Raw genomic sequence first — 19,459 nt, 5'->3', positions numbered from 1 at the left:
CTCTGTGTCCATAGTTAGCAGTTTTCAAAGGACTATGGAGACAGTGGCAGCTGGTGCTTTCCTTGTCTGGAATTCACCACCCCCACATCCCCAATTCTGATGAGGATCCCAACCTGAACCATCGACAATACTGTCCCCACCCCACAGGTGCTGCTTGACCCACTAGGTCCCTCCAGCGTACCTCACCAATGCCTTTCAGCGCCTTTTCACAAGAAGAATGGTAGCACTGTTATGTTATAGTGCATAATCTGGAAGTTCACTGGGTCCACAGTCGCAGGAATAAAAATCTGTTTGGTCAGACTGTCACAATGTATCCTCCTTCAATGAGTTACCATTTTTTATTATTTAGTATTGTTGCATGTACCAAGGTAAAGTGATAAAAACTTTGTTTTGCATGCCATCTAAACAGCCCACTTCAGTACAAATCATCAGTACCGATCAATACACCCAGGTTGTACTGTACATGGGAACCAACAACAAAGTGCAGGTTAAAGTGTTACAGTTACAGAAAGTGCAGTGCAGGTAGATAAGAGTGTGTACAATCAGGAGCCCGCCTCATCATACAAGGGGACCATGCAATAGTCCTATAGCAGCAGGACAGAAGCTATCCTCGAGCCTGGTGGCAGTGCAGAGAGGAAGAGAATGTCTGGGATGGGCAAGGGTTATTCCACTTGCTTTGCCAGGCCAGTGGGAAGTGCAGACAGAATGGAGACTGGGTTCCATGATGCGTTGAACTCGACAACTCACTGCAGTTTCTTTTGGCCACAGGCACAGCAGTTGCATATGATGCATGCGGTTAGGATGCTCTCAATGTGCATCCGTATAAGTTGCTGAGAGTCAAAGGGGTCATGCCAAATTGCTCAAGCACCCTGAGGCAAGAGAGATGCTGGTGCGCTTTCTTAGCCATGGAGCTCTGCGGTTTGACGCCGGTTAGCAATGTTTACATCCAGGAACATAATGCTAGACAGAAGGCCTTAAGCTCTACAGCACGAAGTTCAGAAACAACTACTTTCCCACAACCATCAGGTTCTAGGACCTCTCTGCACAACCCAAACGCTAGCTCAACAACAGAACAGTACAGACCACTGCTTCCACCCGTATTCAACTGAGACTTTCTTTCTGAACTAAAACCTTGCTATTGAACAAGTGTACTCCCACCCCACCCCCACAGTATGGTATAATTGTACAAGTTATGTTCTGCATGGTGTCTGTGCCCATGTTGCTGCTGCAGGCAGGTTTTCCACTGCACTTGTTCTTTCTTTTTACAATATTTTTTTATTCAAAAAACAAGTGCAACACATAGATACATCTCAGCATAACTTGTGTACATTCATATATTGTAATAAAATTGATCAAAATGTTATAGCATAACCCAAAGGTATACCACTCTGTAATCAAAAATTTAAAGATAAGTCATACATCATAAGAATTTTTTTTTAAATTTTTTAAAAAGTCAACCCCTTTACCAACTTAAAAAAAAAGCTGATGGATGATAATGGATAATTAGGAAAAAAACACATTCGCTTAAGAAGAGAAGATAAAAATAGAGATAAAAGTCTGTGCACTGTTAAACTTTATAAATTGGAAAAGTAATTTAGGAAAGATCATCAGATATCATAAAAAGATTGTTTCGAATTTAAGACTGAGCAGTGGATCTTTTCTAAAGATAAGTAAGACATAATATCATGTAGCCATTGAAGATGTGTAGGAGGGGTAGACTCCTTCCATTTAAGCAAGATTGCTCTTCTTGCTAAAAGAGAGTTAGAAACTAAAACCTGTAGGTTAGGAGTATTTAAAGTTATATCTTCATTTGCAGTAATACCAAACAAGGCAGTAAGGGGATTTGGGTCAAATTGGACCCTAAAAAGTTGTGAAAAGGTATGAAATACTTCTGCCAAAACTTTTCAATTTTAGGGCAAAACCAAAACATATGAATTAAAGAGGCATCAGCAGAGTTGCATTTATTACAAAGTGGAGAAACATTCTGGTAAAAACTGGACAGCTTCTGTTTAGAAATGTAAGCTCTATGAACCACTTTAAATTGTAGAAGAGAATGACAAGCACAGAAAGATGATTTATTAATCCGTTTAATGATTTTATTCCATCTATCATCAGAAATTTGACAATTTAGGTCATCCTCCCGAGCTTTTTTTATTTTATCTAAAAAGTTTTGTCTAGAATCAATCAACAAGTTATAGATACCAGTAATAGAACCATTAACAAAAGGTTTTAAATTTAAAAGATCGTCCAGTAAATTTTTATCAGGACCTATAGGAAAAGTAGTTAATTGGAAACATAGGAAATCTCTAATTTGAAGGTATCTGTAAAAATGTGTTTTTGGGAGTGCAAATTTATTTGACAATTGGTCAAATGAAGCAAGAGATCCTGAGATAAACAGGTCCCAAAAACACTTAATACCTAGTTCAGCCCAATCCTTAAAGACTTTGTCAGTCATGGAAAGGGTAAAAAAATAATTAAGGAGAATGGGAGATGATAATGAAAAATTCGCTAAACCAAAAAATTTCCTAAATTGAGCCCAAATCCTTAAAGTTTGCTCAACAATTATGTTATCTGTTATTTTATTTGCTGAAAAAGAAGAGTATGATCCAAGAAGAGAGACAATAGAGGAAATTTTTACGGAATTAACTTCTAAGGAGACCCATGATGGGCAAGCTTTACGATAAATATAATAGGACCAGAAAGTAATATTCCTTATATTGGCAGCCCAATAGTAAAACCTAAAATTGGGTAGGGCTAGTCCACCCATCTCTTTATTTCTTTGTAGGTAAACTTTACTTAAACGAGCTTGTTTATTATTGCAAATATAAGATGTTAAAATTAAATCTAAAGGATCAAAGTAGGTCTTAGGAATAAAAATAGGTAAGGCCTGAAAAAGATATAAAAATTTAGGAAGAATCTTCATTTTAATCAAATTAATTCAGCCAATTAGGGATAAAGAAAGAGGGGACCATTTAGAAAGCGTCTTTTTCACATAATTCAATAAGGGGTTTAAGTTTTCTTTAAATAAATTCTTGGTTTTTAGTAATTGTTACACCTAGATATGTAAATTCACGTAACAACTTGGAATGGAAATTTGGCATTTGATGACATTAGATTTAAAGGAAATAGCTCACTTTTATGTAGGTTCAGCTTATATCCTGAAAAAGAACTAAACTGGGAGATTAAAGAAAGAACCAAAGGTAAAGAAGTTTCCATGTTAGAGATAAAAAGTAAAATATCATTATCATATAATGAAACTTTATGAGTCATACCTTCCCTTAGTATACCAGAAATGTCCTCAGATTCTTGAAGTGCTATTGCTAAGGGTTCTATAGCTAAAGCAAAAAGTAAAGGACTAAGAGGGCAACCTTGTCTGGTTCCCCACTGTAACTTAAAGGGCTTAGAAATTTGGGAGTTAGTAATAACCTGAGAGGTAGGAGACAAGTAGGTTAATTTAACCCAATGAATAAAATTAGTCCCAAAATTAAACTTTTCTAAGGTCTTAAAAAGATAATTCCACTCAATCTTATTGAAGGCTTTTTCTGCATCTCTGATATTTTTTTGGATGGTGAATATATCACATTCAATAACCGACGTATATTAAAATGTGAGTAACGATTTTTAATAAATCCTGTCTGGTCATGTGATATAATAGATAGTAAAATATTTTCAAGTCTTCGAGCTAAGATTTTGGATAAAATTTTTGCATCATCATTTAATAAAGAAATCTGTCTATATGAAGAACATTTAGCTGGATTTTTATTTGTTTTAAGAATAAGAGAAATAAAAGCTTCATAAAAAGATTGAGGGAGTTTACCTGATTTAAAGGACTTTGATAAAACAGAGGATAAATAAGGTGTAAGCTACGTAGTGAAAGTTTTATAAAACTCCCCAGGAAAGCCATCGGGTCCTGGGGTCTTACCAGAATGTGAAGCACTTATAGCCTCAGCCACTTCTTCATTGGAAATAGGCTGATCTAACTGTGTCAGACTATCAGCAGACAATGTAGGAATGTTGATATTACTGAAAAAAGCATTCATATAGGTATCATCTGAAGAAGAGTCAGACTGATACAACTTAAAGTAAAAGTCTTTAAATATGTTGTTAATTTCAGAATGGTCGGATATCTTAGTTCAATTATCTTTAAAAATGTCTGTGATTTGACGATTAACTGTAAAAGATTTTAAGCAATTGGCTAATAAACCACCAGTTCTATCCCCGAGAATGTAAAATAAAATTTTATCTCTCATCAGCTGTCGTCCAATTGGGTAAGTCAGCAGAGGATTATACTTGGATTGGATTTCAATACGCTTATTATATATACTTGGATCTGGAGACAGGGTATACTTTCGATCAAGATCTTTTAATATCGCTGCTAGGTCAGACCTTTCTTTGTCAGCTTTTTTCTTTATATAGGTAAGGTAAGAGATAATTTCTCCAAGAATATATACTTTAAAAGTATCCCAGACTATATTACCAGCAGTATCTCCTTTAAAATTTTCTTTAAATAAAAAAGTAATATGGTTTTCCAAAAACTTTATAAAATTTTTATCAGATAACAATGATAAGTTAAAACGCCAACTTCTATTTGGTACAGAGTGAACAGGTAGTCTTAAAACCAGAAGCACAGGTGCATGATCAGACAAAGCAATCTCCTTATAATCACAGGATCGTACCAGTGGAAGCAAGTTTCTATCTATAAAAAAGTAGTCAATCCGAGAGTACATATGATGAACCTGAGAGAAATATGAATATTCCTTTTCTTGGCGGTGTAAAAAATGCCACACGTCGAGAATACGACATTGAAATAAAAAAGTTTTAAAAAGTAGGACTGATTTATTAGTGACAGGGGTTTTACTTGAAGAGCATTCTAATAAAGGGTCAAGCCAAAAATTAAAATCTCCACCCATCACTAAGGAATACCGATTCAAATCAGGCAGAAAAGAGAAAAGATGTTCAAAGAACAAGGAGTCATCTGTATTTGGAGGGTATACATTTGCAAATACGATTAGTTTATTCCCAAGACTACCCGAAACAATAACAAAGCACCCATTTGTATCAGAAATTACATTATGTTGAATAAAGGATACATTCTGATCAAACAGGATAGAGACGCCTCTCGATCTAGATTGAGAGGGTGAGTGAAAATGTATACCCTTCCATCCTTTGAAAGAACATGAAATATCATCTTTACGAATATAGATTTCTTGGAGAAAGATTATACGAGTTTTAAGTTTCCAGATACAAGAGAAAATCTTATTTTGTTTAACAGGGTTATTTAGACCTTTCACAATAAAACTGAGTATATTAATAAAAGAATCCATCAAGTATCCTTTAGTAATGTATAAAAGGTAATCACAGACATGTAGATAGTGAATAAATAAAACAGTAAAAACATCCAATCAGCTTTCTGTAAGAACCAATTTTCCCCCTTCCCTCCCCCCAAAGAGAGAAATCAGCCAAGGGAGGCTGAAGACTAAATCTAACGTTCCCAACCCAAAACTTCGGTGGCTCCAGAAAATATATATGTATAGCTGTGCTGAATAAACGATTGTAACAAAACAAAAACAAAATACAAAATATCAAAGTAAATAAGTTCGCTATTTACGAAAAAAACACCATGGGAAAATAGGAGTATTAGTCCCGGTAAAAAGGGAAGACAGATAAGGAAAATCAAATCAGGAAAATCAATAAGGAAAACAACATATATTCGCAAGTGCAAAAAAAGGAGTAAAGAAACAAATAGATAATTAGAAAGGGAAGCGGTTTAGATAGCTTCCTACATGACTAATTTAAGGCATACAAGGGAGAAAAAACAAAATGGCAAAAAACCAGTAATAAGAAATATATTGTATACTATTGAAAAACAGTAAAAGACAGAAAGGTGTATACATAATCCAAAGATCGGAAAAATCTGAGTGAATTTAAGGTAAAGCAAAACACCCTATAGTTTCATTCCTCAGTACATGTACACCCTACATAATTACTTTCAGTCAAATTACTAAAAGGAAGGTAAAATCAACATAACTCTGAGAATATAACGTATTGTTTAAAAAGAGCTGCGAAAAAGTAACATTAGAGGACACATATAAAGGCGGAAAACAGTAAAAGAGAAAATGGATGCCGTCTGCCTGCATATTTTGAAAGATAACAAGGCACCAGTTACTTAATCAAAGAAATGATTAAGACTTCGTAAAACCAAGAAACCTTGTTATCAGAAGTAGTAATCTTGATCTAGTGACACGGATCTCTGAGAGAAAGGCGACAGCCAAGCTTAAAAAGATCAGACATGACCTCTTTAAAAGCCTGTCCAGCTCTTAGAACTTCCGGTGCATAATCTTGAACGATCCGAGACTGTTGATCACGGAATTGTAATATGGGTTTCTTCCTTGATTCACGAAGGATCTGTTCTTTAAAAGCGTCATAAAAGCAAATGATAATAGAGCGAGTTTTGGCAGGATCCCAATTAGGCGGGGTCACTCGGTGAACGCGCTCAAATTTTGGTAGTTCCGATAATGTATCAAGGAGTAAATCTTTCAGCATTTGAGCACAAAAATCGATAGGTGGATTACCCTCCAGTTTTTCAGGAAGCCCAAGAATTCTGAAATTGCACCTTCGGTTCCTGGTCTCCAAATCTCTAAGTTTCTTCAGTAACGCGTCGTATTTTTTTTTAAGTTGTTTCTTAGAAATTTTCTTGAAACCTTCGATATACTTCTGCAACACCGGCAGAGATTCTCCGTGTAGCTGAATACGAATTTCGTGGTCATTCACAGTCTGTTGCATACTTCCAAGTTTCCGATTAAGCGTTTTCAGGTCAGATTTAACCAGGTCGAAGGAATTCTGTAACAAGTCAAACTTAGATTCCAAGTCATCCAGTTTATCCGATTTTGAGTCTCTCTGACATTTGTTGAAACATTTCAGTCAAAGTCTCTAAAGTAGCCTTTTTTTTGAGTATTTTCTACTCGTGGTGCTCTCACCGAGATAGGTTTAAACAGCAAAGTAAGCGAATAATTTCGGAGCACGTAGCTACTGCAACCTACTCCATTACAGCCACTGGAAGTTTCTTCTCCATTGCACTTGGACTTCATCAGACTTGTGCCAATGACGACGAGTTCAGCTTGGATTACAGATTGAGTAATTTGCAGGAAATTCTTTGAACATCATGCGGTGTTAGTCTCCCCCACCCTGCATTCACTCAGGATCTCGGTGCTGCTCCAATTCCAACACTTCTGCATTAGCAGCTGTATGGGGCCTTGAGCTCCCCTGAAATTCTCTGACTCTCCTTAACAACCACCCCCAGTCAAGGTTTGGTCCTTGTCTCAGAGGAGGTATTGCAGCTGAACGTCAGTTTTGTTGGACAATGGCATCTGCCAAAATGTTTGAGATACATTATTTCAAATACAACAGAGGCCAACAAGCTGGAAATATGGCTGACTCAATGAAGCAGAATTTTCCAGTGTCAGGAAACTGAACAATTATCAAGGTAGAAAAAAAATCACAGATGGGAATGTAATCACATATCAAAATACATCTCGAGTAACTGATCTTAAGTATGACTCAACGTTAATTAGGCTGGATAAGATTGTGATGTTAGCAAGTGAGAAAACTGCACATTTATAGCTGCCAGTGATACTCAACACATCAATGCAGTCACGAGAAAGTCACATAAGCAGCTTTACTTCACTTGGAGTTAGTGAAGATTCAGTATTTCACCGAAGTCTCTCCGGAGGTGCAGTGAAGAACATTGTGACTAGCAGCATCGCCACCCGGTGCAGAGGCTCCAAATAACAGGATCGCAGGAGTCACCACGGGCACAACCCTCCCACCACTGAGGACACTTTCATGAGGTGGTGCCCCCTAGAAGGTGGCGTCCACCACCAGGACCCTTACCATTCGGAACATGCCCTCTTCTCGTTGGGGAGAAGGTACAGGAGCCTGAAGACCCTTCAGAAGAAGAACAGCTTCTTCCCCTCCGTCTTCAGATTTCTGAATGGTCCATAAACATTTCCTCTTTTTTTTTGCACACTTATTTTGGAATTTATGGTAAAGTTATTTGTTTTTGCTGCTGCAAAAAACAAATTTCCCGTCATCAAAGTCAGTAAGAAACCCGATTCAGATTCAGCATTGGAATTATATCAAATCATCTGTTCCTTTTAAATTTCATGACAAGATTGCTCCTCAAAGACATTCAAAGCAGCAAAGGTAAGAGAGGAATCAGAGGAGACCTCTTTCCCTGCAAAGTTGTGATACCATTGGCTCACAGCTCCAAAGACACAGGTTCAAACCTGACCTCGGGTGCTCTCTGGGTGGAGTTTGCACGTTTTCCCAATGACCACGTGGGTTTTCCCAGGGTGCTCTGGTTTTCTCCCACATCCCAAAACCTCGTGGGTTGGTAGGTTAATTGGGTCCTATAAATTGCTCCTGGGGATTAGGTGAAGGTCAGGGGACTGGAGAACGGTTGGTGTGAGTGTAGCAGATTAAAGGGAGACGAATGAGGTAGCGGATGCTCTGAGAGTCCAGTGGGCCAAAAGCCTTCCTTCAATGTCATAAGCAATACATGTACCTGGAATGTGGAACTTTTCTCCCCCACTTGGAATGATTGAGGTTAAAAGTTGAAGGGAGTCCATGGATTTAATAGTGGAATAAAGGATTGAGACAAGAGCATCACACAAACCAGCCTCCTCTGCATTGGATCTGTCCATGCTTCTTACTGCCTCGGGAAAACAGCCAGAATAATCAAAAGCTGCTCCTATGCCAATCCTTCCATCCCATCGAGCAAACGACACAAAATCCTGAGAACACATTATCAAGCTCAAGGACAGCTTCTGTCTCACTGTTACCAGACCTTGCAAACTCTGACCATGAATTCTTCATCTCCCAATCTACCTCATTGCGGCACCTGCACCTTACTGTCTATCTGCACTGCACTTTCTCTGCAAATGTAACACTATATGCTGCTTTGTTTTCCTTTTATTACCTCAATGTATTTACAGCATGTATGGAATGGTCAATCCAGATGGCATATGTCAACAAAAGCATTTTGCAGGCACCATAATAAAATGGATACTGAAAGACCGGGGTGGAGTGGACATGGAGAGGATATTACAATTAGTGGAGAGTCTAGGATCTGAGGGCGCAGCCTCAGAATAAAGGGTCGTCCCTTTAGAACTAAGATCAGGAGTTTCTTCAACCAGGAGGTGGTGAGTGTGGAATTTGTAGACATAGAGGACTGTGGAGGTCATCAGAGACTATTTAAGGAGGAGATTCTTAATTGGTAAGGGGAGAATTCAGGAGAATGGGGTTGGAAAGAATAAGATTTGCCATGATGGCAGAGCCTAATTCTATCCCTGTTTATTGGCAATGTTGGGACTAAAGCAATTACCAATTTACGGTGCTCCAAAGTTTAATATCCCATTGATGTCAGAGGCTGTATCTTAAACTAATAAAACTACAGCATATGCTAGATGGGGATTGACACAGACCAGACAGATGAATGACCTGTTAATTTGACATCAACAAGAAAACCTAACTAGGATACAGTTCGAGAACTCCACTCTCCCTGTCCGATAGACCCACTTTGTCAAAATTATTTTCACCTATTTTTCTGTCTCCTGTTGCTGGGATTGATGTAACATTTACAGCCAGTTCTCAGCTGGCACAGAGTCAGGGAGCACACAAGAAGGTGCCACACGACTTGCTGGTACCTTCACCTTGAAGATTTAGGTTACTGCTGGTCAGCAGATCCTCCTATAATTGTCCAGCTAGTTTCAAGAAACGTTCAAGCCAATTGTCAGAATCAGAATTAGTTTCATTACCACAAAGACAAGAAAGTCTGCAGATGCTGAAAATCCAAAACAACACACACAAAATGCTGGAGGAACTCGCCAGGTCAGGCTGCATCTAAGGAAAAGAGTATGGACTTGTGTTGGTTGTTGACACAGATGATGTATTTTACTGTATCTTTCAATGTACATATGACAAATAATGTTAGGTTTTTTAAAAAAAACACCAGACTGCTATTTATTGATACTGTAATAGCTTGGCATTTGACACCATCATCCTGAATATTAATCAACAAGTTTCGAAACCCATACCTGCCTCTGCAACTGGATCCTCAACTTCCTCACCAGGAGACTACAGTCAGTACACATCAGTGATGACACCTCCTCCTCCTCACTGATAATCAATGCACACATACTTCAAGGTAGGTGCTTGGCCACTATGTTATTCTCTCTACACTCATGACTGTGTGGGAAAGCACTACTCAAATGCCATCCTTTGTTGGAAGAATCTCAGATGATGACAAGGAGACATACAGGAAGGAGATAGACCAGATAATTAAATGGTGTTGCAACACTAATCTCTCACTCAGCATCAACAAGACAAAGGATTTGACCGTGAACTTCAGGAAGGAGAGGTTGGGAGAACACGTACCAGCACTCAATGAGGGATCGGCAGTGGAAAGTGTGAGCAACTTCAAGTCCCTGGATGTCAATATCACTGAGGATCTATCTTGGGCACAACCCATTACTGTAATCATGAAGAAGGCATGCCAGCACCTCCATTTCATTAGGAAATTGAGAAGCTTTGGTATCTCTCCAAAGACCTTTGTAAATTTCTATAGAGATACACTGGTGAGTGTTCAGATTGGTTGCATCATTGCCTGGTGTGGAGGCCTTAATGCACAGGACCATAAAAGGTTGTAGACTCAGCCAGTTCCATCACAGGCACAACCTTCCCCACCAATGAGGTGCTGCCTCACGAAGGTGTCGTCCATCACTTAGGACCCTCACCATCTGGAACATACCCTTTTCACATTACTACTCTCAGGGAGGAGGTGCAGGAGATGAAAGACACGTAATGATTCAGGAACAACTTCTTTCCTTCCAACCACCATTATTTCTGAATAGTCCACTGTCACAGGAAAAGAAGATTACTTTTATTTGTCACATGTACATCAAAAAACTCAATGCATCATTTGCGTCAAATCGAATCAGTGAGGACTGTGCTGAGCAGCCTACAAGTTTCATCACATTCCCAGCACCAACTCAACATGGCCACAACTCACCAAATCTAACTGTATTTCTTTAGAATGTGGGAGGAAACCAGAGCACCTGGAAGAAACCTACGGGGTCACAGGGAGGACTTATAAACACCTTCCAGACAGTGACGGGAATGAAACTCAGATTGGTGATTGATGATAGAGTAATAGTGTTCTCTATCATTCTACCTACCATTCTTTATTGTGCACTATTTCAACTCTTTGCAATGCGCTTCAGCAAAACAACACACGTCATTTAACTCCACGCTAACAAATCTGATTCTGTCTCTGCTTCACTATTCCCTGAGAACTCCCCTCCTCCAACTCTTGAATTTCCATTGCTCAAGCTTTGCCTTCAGCTCCCCATGCCCAATCGTCCCCAATTTCTTTCTAAAACACCCCCCCCCCCCAATCCCGCTCCTTCTCATTTCCTTTAAGATGCTTCTGTTGGCTGGTTGTGTCTATCTGACTGCACTCATGTGATGGACCCTTAAGATTTTTCACCATGGTAATGGCAATCTACTTAGTGCAACTCTGGTTCGCTGTGAAATCCTAGAAGTTACTTGGCTTAAGAGGACTTGCTGGTTATTAAGGGAATTAATCCACATTACAAATTAAGAAGCTGCATCTGCAGTTACAGAACAGTCTCGGTGATGAGATAGGCTGGTGCAGATACTCCAGCTGCTACTTCTCAGTTCCAGTAATCCACACTCAACGATGCCAAAGGTGACTTTGCTTATTCTCCCGTGACTGTGTGGGTTTCCCATACCCTCCCACACCCTAAAGAGGTTAAGTCTGGTGGAAGATGAACAGCACAGTACAGGAACAGGCCCCCTCAGCACACATTTCCTGCACCCAACACAATGCTGAATTAAACAAAGGCATTTCTTCCACCTGTACATAATTCACACCCCTCCATTTTCATCTGTCTATCTAACAGTCTCTTAAGCATTACCATTGTATCTGCCTCTTTTAAACTTCCACCTCATCCAGCACATTAAATCCAAGTCCTCTAGTATTTGACATTTCTACCCTTGGAGAAAGATTCTGACTGTCTACCCTATCTATGCCTCTTATAATTTTATAAACTTCCATCAGGTCTTTCCTCAGCCTCCAGCACTTCAGAAAGCACAATACAAGTATGCCCAACTGCTTAATGTGTGAAAATGTTTTATAAATTCCAATCTTTTTTCTTTTTATATTTCCACATTGAGTGATCTTTATATCCACCTAAAACCTTATACCTAGTCGGGGCCCAAAGTTTTCATGCTCAATCGTGCACCTTTACATATCTTGCAATACGTACAGTAACCTACAGGGCAGTTCAGTGATTGGTGGGCTTGGGTTATAAGGAGCGACTAGACAAGCTGGCACAGCTTTTCCTGCTATGTAGGCAGATGAGGAGTTACTTTATTGAGGTTTATGAAATCATGAGGGCCAAAGACACAGTAGATGGTCACAGACTTTTTTTTCCTCAGGATCTAAGACAAGACTGGAAAGGTTTAAGGGACAGGTTTTTCACACAGAGGGTGATAGGTACATGGAACGAACTGCCAAAGGAAGTACAGTTACAGCGTTTAAAAGATACTTGGGCAGATTTGCAAATAGGGAAGATTTACATGTACCATTGAAAGTATCCTGACTGAATGCACCATGGCAATTCCAATGCACAAACACAAGAGGCTGCAGAGAGTAGATGGACACAGCATGCTCCAACATGAGCATAGCCCTCCTCACCAGTGACAGCATCTACAGAAAGCACTGCCTCAAGAAGGTAGCATCTATCAGCATGGGTCCCTCCCATCCAGGTCATGCCTTCTTCTCATCACTACTGTCAGAAGCCTCAAGTCCCGTACCACCAGGTGAAGGAACAGGAACTTTGCTACAACCATCAGGTGATTGAACCAACCTGCACACAACTCTAAACCTACCTCAGTAATGGAACACTACCGACCAACTCTTGCATTACCAACCAATCTTGCACTACAGTAGACTTGTCTCTGATTGTGTTTTCTCCTTGCTGTCTTGCACTGTATAATTGTTGTAGTGTTGTCTATATCATGTGTCTGTGATGCCAATGTAAGACAGCTTCTCACTGTAGCCATGCCTCAATGAACTCATGAACACAACAGAAACCTGACAATCCGCAGTTGAGAAGTAATCCTTTTCCTCACCTTTGATAGGGTGGCACACAGCCACAGGTGCTGCTGCCTCACCGCCCCGTGGCCCGACAAGGTGGCACGCTGCCCCACAACCCGGGTCTAACAGGGTGACACGCTGCCCCACAGCCCGGGTCCCAACAGGGTGGCACGCTGCCCCACAGCCCGGGTCCCACAGGGTGGCACGCTGCCCCACAGCCCGGGTCCCAACAGGGTGGCACGCTGCCCCACAGCCCGGGTCCCAACAGGGTGGCACGCCGCCCCACAGCCTGGGTCTACCCCACGGCCCGGGTCCCGACAGGGTGGCACGCTGCCCCACAGCCCGGGTCCCAACAGGGTGGCACGCCGCCCCACAGCCTGGGTCTACCCCACGGCCTGGGTCCCGACAGGGTGGCACGCCGCCCCACAGCCTGGGTCTACCCCACGGCCCGGGTCCCGACAGGGTGGCACACTGCCCCACAGCCTGGGTCTACCCCGCGGCCCGGGTCCCGACAGGGTGGCACGCTGCCCCGCGGCCCGGGTCCCGACAGGGTGGCACGCCGCCCCGCGGCCCGGGTCCCGACAGGGTGGCACGCCGCCCCGCGGCCCGGGTCCCGACAGGGTGGCACGCCGCCCCGCGGCCCGGGTCCCGACAGGGTGGCACGCCGCCCCGCGGCCCGGGTCCCGACAGGGTGGCACGCCGCCCCACAGCCCGGGTCCCGACAGGGTGGCACGCTGCCCCACAGCCCGGGTCCCAACAGGGTGGCACGCCGCCCCACAGCCTGGGTCTACCCCGCGGCCCGGGTCCCGACAGGGTGGCACGCTGCCCCGCGGCCCGGGTCCCGACAGGGTGGCACACTGCCCCACAGCCTGGGTCTACCCCGCGGCCCGGGTCCCGACAGGGTGGCACGCCGCCCCGCGGCCCGGGTCCCGACAGGGTGGCACGCCGCCCCGCGGCCCGGGTCCCGACAGGGTGGCACGCCGCCCCGCGGCCCGGGTCCCGACAGGGTGGCACGCCGCCCCGCGGCCCGGGTCCCGACAGGGTGGCACGCCGCCCCACAGCCCGGGTCCCAACAGGGTGGCACGCCGCCCCACAGCCTGGGTCTACCCCGCGGCCCGGGTCCCGACAGGGTGGCACGCCGCCCCGCGGCCCGGGTCCCGACAGGGTGGCACGCCGCCCCGCGGCCCGGGTCCCGACAGGGTGGCACGCCGCCCCACAGCCCGGGTCCCGACAGGGTGGCACGCCACCCCACAGCCCGGGTCCCGACAGGGTGGCACGCCACCCCACAGCCCGGGTCCCGACAGGGTGGCACGCCGCCCCACAGCCTGGGTCTACCCCACGGCCCGGGTCCCGACAGGGTGGCACGCCGCCCCGCGGCCCGCGTCCCGACAGGGTGGCACGCCGCCCCGCGGCCCGCGTCCCGACAGGGTGGCACGCCGCCCCACAGCCCGGGTCCCGACAGGGTGGCACGCCGCCCCACAGCCCGGGTCCCGACAGGGTGGCACGCCGCCCCACAGCCTGGGTCTACCCCACAGCCCGGGTCCCAACAGGGTGGCACGCCGCCCCACAGCCTGGGTCTACCCCACAGCCCGGGTCCCGACAGGGTGGCACGCCGCCCCGCGGCCCGCGTCCCGACAGGGTGGCACGCCGCCCCGCGGCCCGCGCCCCGACAGGGTGGCACGCCGCCCCGCGGCCCGCGCCCCGACAGGGTGGCACGCCGCCCCACAGCCTGGGTCTACCCCACAGCCCGGGTCCCGACAGGGTGGCACGCCGCCCCGCGGCCCGGGTCCCGACAGGGTGGCACGCCGCCCCGCGGCCCGGGTCCCGACAGGGTGGCACGCCGCCCCGCGGCCCGGGTCCCGACAGGGTGGCACGCCGCCCCGCGGCCCGGGTCCCGACAGGGTGGCACGCCGCCCCGCGGCCCGGGTCCCGACAGGGTGGCACGCCGCCCCGCGGCCCGGGTCTGACAGGGTGGCACGCCGCCCCGCGGGCCAGGTTAATTCGGGTTAGAACCCAGAGAGCTCTCTGTAGGGTATTTACATGCTCTCCCTGTTGGCCACAATGGATTAATCTTTGGTGTAGGTGAGTGGGAGTGGAGGGAGAGGGGATGGGAATGTTAGGTGGAATGAGTTACAGGAAAAGTCAGTGTGTAACTGGCAGGCTCTGTGACTTGCAGGCTGAACAGCCCCTGCAGGGATTGTGTGGTAGTAATAAATTCTCTGTACAGACCTAAAGACAACAGAGAAGCAGACTACTGAATTTGTGTCTCTTATGAGCCCTCTCCCATATCTCACCAAAACACCCCTGCCCCCCATGTTTCTCTAGCTTCCCCTCAAACCAATCTCTGACGTTCACCTCAACACCTCCCTGTGGCTTCAAACTCCACATTTCTAGGTAGTTTTAATGCAAATTCCCAACTGGATTTACAGAGACTGACTTCTGCTGCTGAGCTGAACATTTTATCTGTCTGTCCTGACATGCCAGAATACCATCTTCGGTATATTCCAGTTACCACAGGCCTGGAAACATTCTCTTAAACTAAAAACTAAGCGAAGTACTAATATCATTTACCCTTAAGTCCATCAGTGATCTTAATGCTGAAACCAGTTACTAAGCGAATCACGATTATTAATTTCCTTCAAAACAGTTCAACGTTTGGATTATTTCAAATCAGTCCCTCGCTTAGTATAAAGCCCTCTTGGACAGGACATACGCTCTACATTGCAGCAAAGGATAACAGTCTAAGGATTAAGCAATGAATAAGGATTTAATAGAAAGAGAGGTGACCTCATTTAAACTCATATCTTCTGGGGTTTGACAGACCAGATGTGGGGAGGATATTCACTTGTCTAAAATCATGAGACACAGACTCAAAATACAGTGGCCGATCATTCAGGGCAAAGATGAATTTCTTCATCCAGTGACTAGTATCATTTGAATTCCCTCCCCAAGAGGACTGTGGAGGCTCTATTACTGCATACAATCAAGAGAGATTGATAAGATTTTTGGTTATGAAGGTGATCAAGGGATACATGGTTAATACAGGGAAGTGATGCCAAGGTAAATGATCAGCCATAATCGCATAGGACAGGCATGATGGGTCAAATTGCCAGCTGCTGCTTCTGTCTCTACATCCTCTCAGGTTACAAAAGACAACATAGAAAGTTCAAATGACACTGCACTCTGTGAGTCTGTTATTGAATAAAGAAATTTAGCACAGGAACAGACCCTTCAGCCCATTGTGCCTATACTAAACTAAATGTCTTCTGCCTGCATATGATTCATACCCTTACATTCCTATATATGCATGTGTCCATCTAAAAGCCTCTTGAACACCATTATCAGGGCTACCCCAGCAAAGCTTTCTAGACATCCATCATTAAGTTAGAAAATTAAAAATTTGAACTTCAAACTCTCCCCCTCACCTTAAACACATGCCCTCTAGCATTTGAGATTTCTACCCTGGGAAAGAGATTCTGACTGTCTGCCCTATCTATGCCTTTCATAACTTCAAAGTTTGTTCAGGTTTCCACTGAGCCTCTGATGCTCCAGAGAACACAAACCAGGTTTATCTAACCTGTCCTTATAACTCGTACCCTCTAATACAGACAGCATCCTGGTGGACCTGTTCTGCACCCTTCTTTAAGTCTCCACCATCCTTCCCTTAATGGTCTGACCAGAACTGCATATAATACTCAAGAATCACCCTCTGGGTGAAAATAATTGGGAAATCATGTTGTAGCTGCATAAAACTTTTTAGTTGGATGTCATTTGGAGGAAAGTGGTTTGTTCTTGTCATTGTACTAAGGGAAAGATGTGGAGGCTTTGGAAAGAGTGCAAATGTAGTTCACCTGGGTTGGAGAGTATTAACTAGGAGAGTTTAAACAAACTTGGATTGTTTCGACTCAAGCAGAGGCTGAGTGGAGACATGATAGAAGTATATCAGAGGCAAAGGTAGATGAAAGGAGACTTCTCCCAGGGTAGAAATGTCAAATACTAGAGGGCATAACTTTTAGGTGAGATGAGGAAAGTTCAAAGGAGGTCCTGAACCTTTTGGGCTGAAGGGCACCATTTCATGCAGTGCTTCCTTATGAGAATAATGAGGCAAAATATTACGTTCTTTACTTTTCCTTTTAAAAAAAAGAGCATGGTAGGTACTTGGACCAGACTGTTGGGACAGTGATGGAACAGATATGATAAAGACATTTAGACAGATGAACAGGCTGTGAAGGGAGGAATGTGCATCATAAATGGGCAAATGATACTAGATTAAAATGATTTTATAGAAGTACAGACATTGTGAACTGAAGGGCTTGTCCCTGTGCTATATTGTTCCATGTCTAACTCCTTTAACCTCCCCCCTTCCTTACCTCACGGAGTTTCAGAAGGTAAGGGATTTGCCTTTCAGAAGCAACTGGGGCACAGGAAGCAGGGCCATTCCACAGTTAATTTGTTTTAAGCCGAGGAAGTTGATGTCCTGGCAACAGCTTCGCCCTAGAATCAGGTTGAAGATCAGAGTTGACCTTTTGCCACCACCTCTCATATTGTCTTGATGCCTTACTGCAGATGCTGTGATCCCCATCCCCTGTACCCTATGAATTTCTTTAGAGTGTCTGTTTCTCTGCACAGAAACAGACACTTTGGCCCACCTCGTCTCTACTAACCATTATAAAGATACAAGAGAACGCAGATGCTGGAAACTGGAGTAACAAACATTCTGCTGGAAGAACTCAGTGGCGGTGGGAGTTATGGAAGGGATTGTCGAGGTTTTGGGCTGAAACACAAAGTTAGGGTTTCAGCCCGGAACATCAACTATTCCTTTCCTCCCACAGATGTTGCTCGATCTACTAAGTTCCTCCAGCAGATTTTCATTCATTTACCATCATTCTACAAAAATCCTGTTTTCTATTCTTCCCCACAGCTCTCCAGATGGCACCCCTCACTCACACAATGGGGACAACATACAGCAGCCAACAAACCCAGCATCCCACACACCAGACAGAGGAAACAGGTATACCAAAGGTAACCCCGCGAGGTTATAGGGAGAATGAACAACTACACACAGATAGCACCCAAGGTATGGATTGACGCCTGTGGAACTGTGAGGTATCTGGAAATTGGTTACAGAACATAGAATCAGAATCTTCATTTAGTTCTTGCTGAACCATTTATATTGCCTGCTCCCATCAACCTGCACCAGGACCACAGCCTTCTACACACAACGTACCTATCCAAATTCTGCTTAAATGTTGAAATCGAGCTCATGTGCACTATGCTGGCAGCTCATTCCACTCTCTCACAACCCTATGAGTGAAGAAGCTTCCCCTCACCTTTCACCCTTAACCCATGACTGCCAGTTGAAGTTCCACCCAACCTCAGTGGAAAAAGCCTACTTGCATTCATCCTGTCTATACCCTCATAACATTGTCTACCTCCAGCAAATCTCCTACATTCTAAGCAATAAAGTTCTAAGCTATTCAACCTTTCTTTATAACTCAGATTCTACAAACCTGGCAATGTAAATTAACTCTGCATTCTTTCAAACCTTACTTACACCTTTCCTTTAGGTAGTTGACCAAAACTACACATAATACTCCAAATTAGGCCTCACCAACATTTTATACAACTTCAACATAACATCCTAACTCCTGCACTCAATGCAATGGTTTATGAAGGCCAATGTGCCAGAAGCTTCCTTTATGACCCTATCAACCTGTGATGCTGCTTTCAATGAATTATGGACCTGTATCCCCAAATCCCTACCACATTCCTCAGTGCTCTACACTTCACTGTGTAAAACTACCCTGATTGGTCCTACTGAAGGACAATACCTTGAACTTGTCTGTATTAAATTCCATCTGGCATTTTTCATCCTATTTTTCCATCTGATGCAGGTCCCCCTGCAAGCCATCATAGCCTTCCTAACTGTCCACCACATTCCTAATCTTAGTGTCATCTGCAGATTTGCCTGATTCGGCTAATTATATTTTCATCCATTGATATAGATCAGTGGTCCCCAACCACTGGGCTGCGAGGAAATGACATGATTTGGCAATATGAAACAACGCGTCAGCTGCACCTTTCCTCATTCCCTGTCACGCCTACTGTTGAACTTGAACCCACACGAGGTCATTATCCACGCAAGGTCATCAGTCGCCTAAATGCAGTGATACCCTCACGCCAGGGATCACTGGTTGGCCTCGGGTAACCAGCCACCACTTGCAACCAGTGGGAAGTGTCGCTGCTATTGGCCTGCAGCTCGGACAGATGGGCACCGCC

The 19,459-nt window shown here is 44.2% G+C and overlaps 2 protein-coding genes across 4 annotated transcripts in view; one reads left to right on the top strand and one right to left on the bottom strand.

Annotated features, from left to right (window-relative positions):
* The window catches only part of LOC132398195 (carbohydrate sulfotransferase 9-like), an 86,795-nt gene that overhangs the window by 54,368 nt on the left and 12,968 nt on the right, over positions 1 to 19,459 (bottom strand). The window contains exon 1 of one of the 3 annotated variants that reach the window (XM_059977297.1): positions 6,295 to 7,463. The exons of the other annotated variants lie outside the window; for them this stretch is intronic. The gene's annotated coding sequence lies outside the window, so the exon portion shown is untranslated. Of the gene's footprint in view, positions 1 to 6,294; positions 7,464 to 19,459 lie in introns of those variants that run through there. 3 annotated transcript variants of the gene reach the window in all.
* Positions 12,759 to 15,147, top strand: LOC132404819 (basic proline-rich protein-like). Its single transcript, XM_059989374.1, has 2 exons — positions 12,759 to 12,815; positions 13,345 to 15,147. Exons 1-2 carry the CDS (start codon positions 12,759 to 12,761, stop codon positions 15,145 to 15,147), a joined length of 1,860 nt encoding a protein of 619 aa, XP_059845357.1.

The sequence above is a fragment of the Hypanus sabinus genome, chromosome 1, assembly GCF_030144855.1.
Source record: "Hypanus sabinus isolate sHypSab1 chromosome 1, sHypSab1.hap1, whole genome shotgun sequence".
Classification (NCBI taxonomy): domain Eukaryota; kingdom Metazoa; phylum Chordata; class Chondrichthyes; order Myliobatiformes; family Dasyatidae; genus Hypanus; species Hypanus sabinus.
The sequence above is the reverse complement of the archived record's forward strand: the minus strand, read 5'-3'. Positions and strand labels throughout refer to the sequence as shown.

Excerpts from the sequence above, each read along its gene's own strand:
- LOC132404819 (XM_059989374.1), top strand. The coding sequence starts at position 12,759 with ATGAGCATAGCCCTCCTCACCAGTGACAGCATCTACAGAAAGCACTGC. Across the intron at positions 12,816-13,344 it reads GAAAGCACTGCCTCAAGAAG|GGTGGCACGCTGCCCCACAG; the intron begins GTAGCATCTATC and ends GGGTCCCAACAG.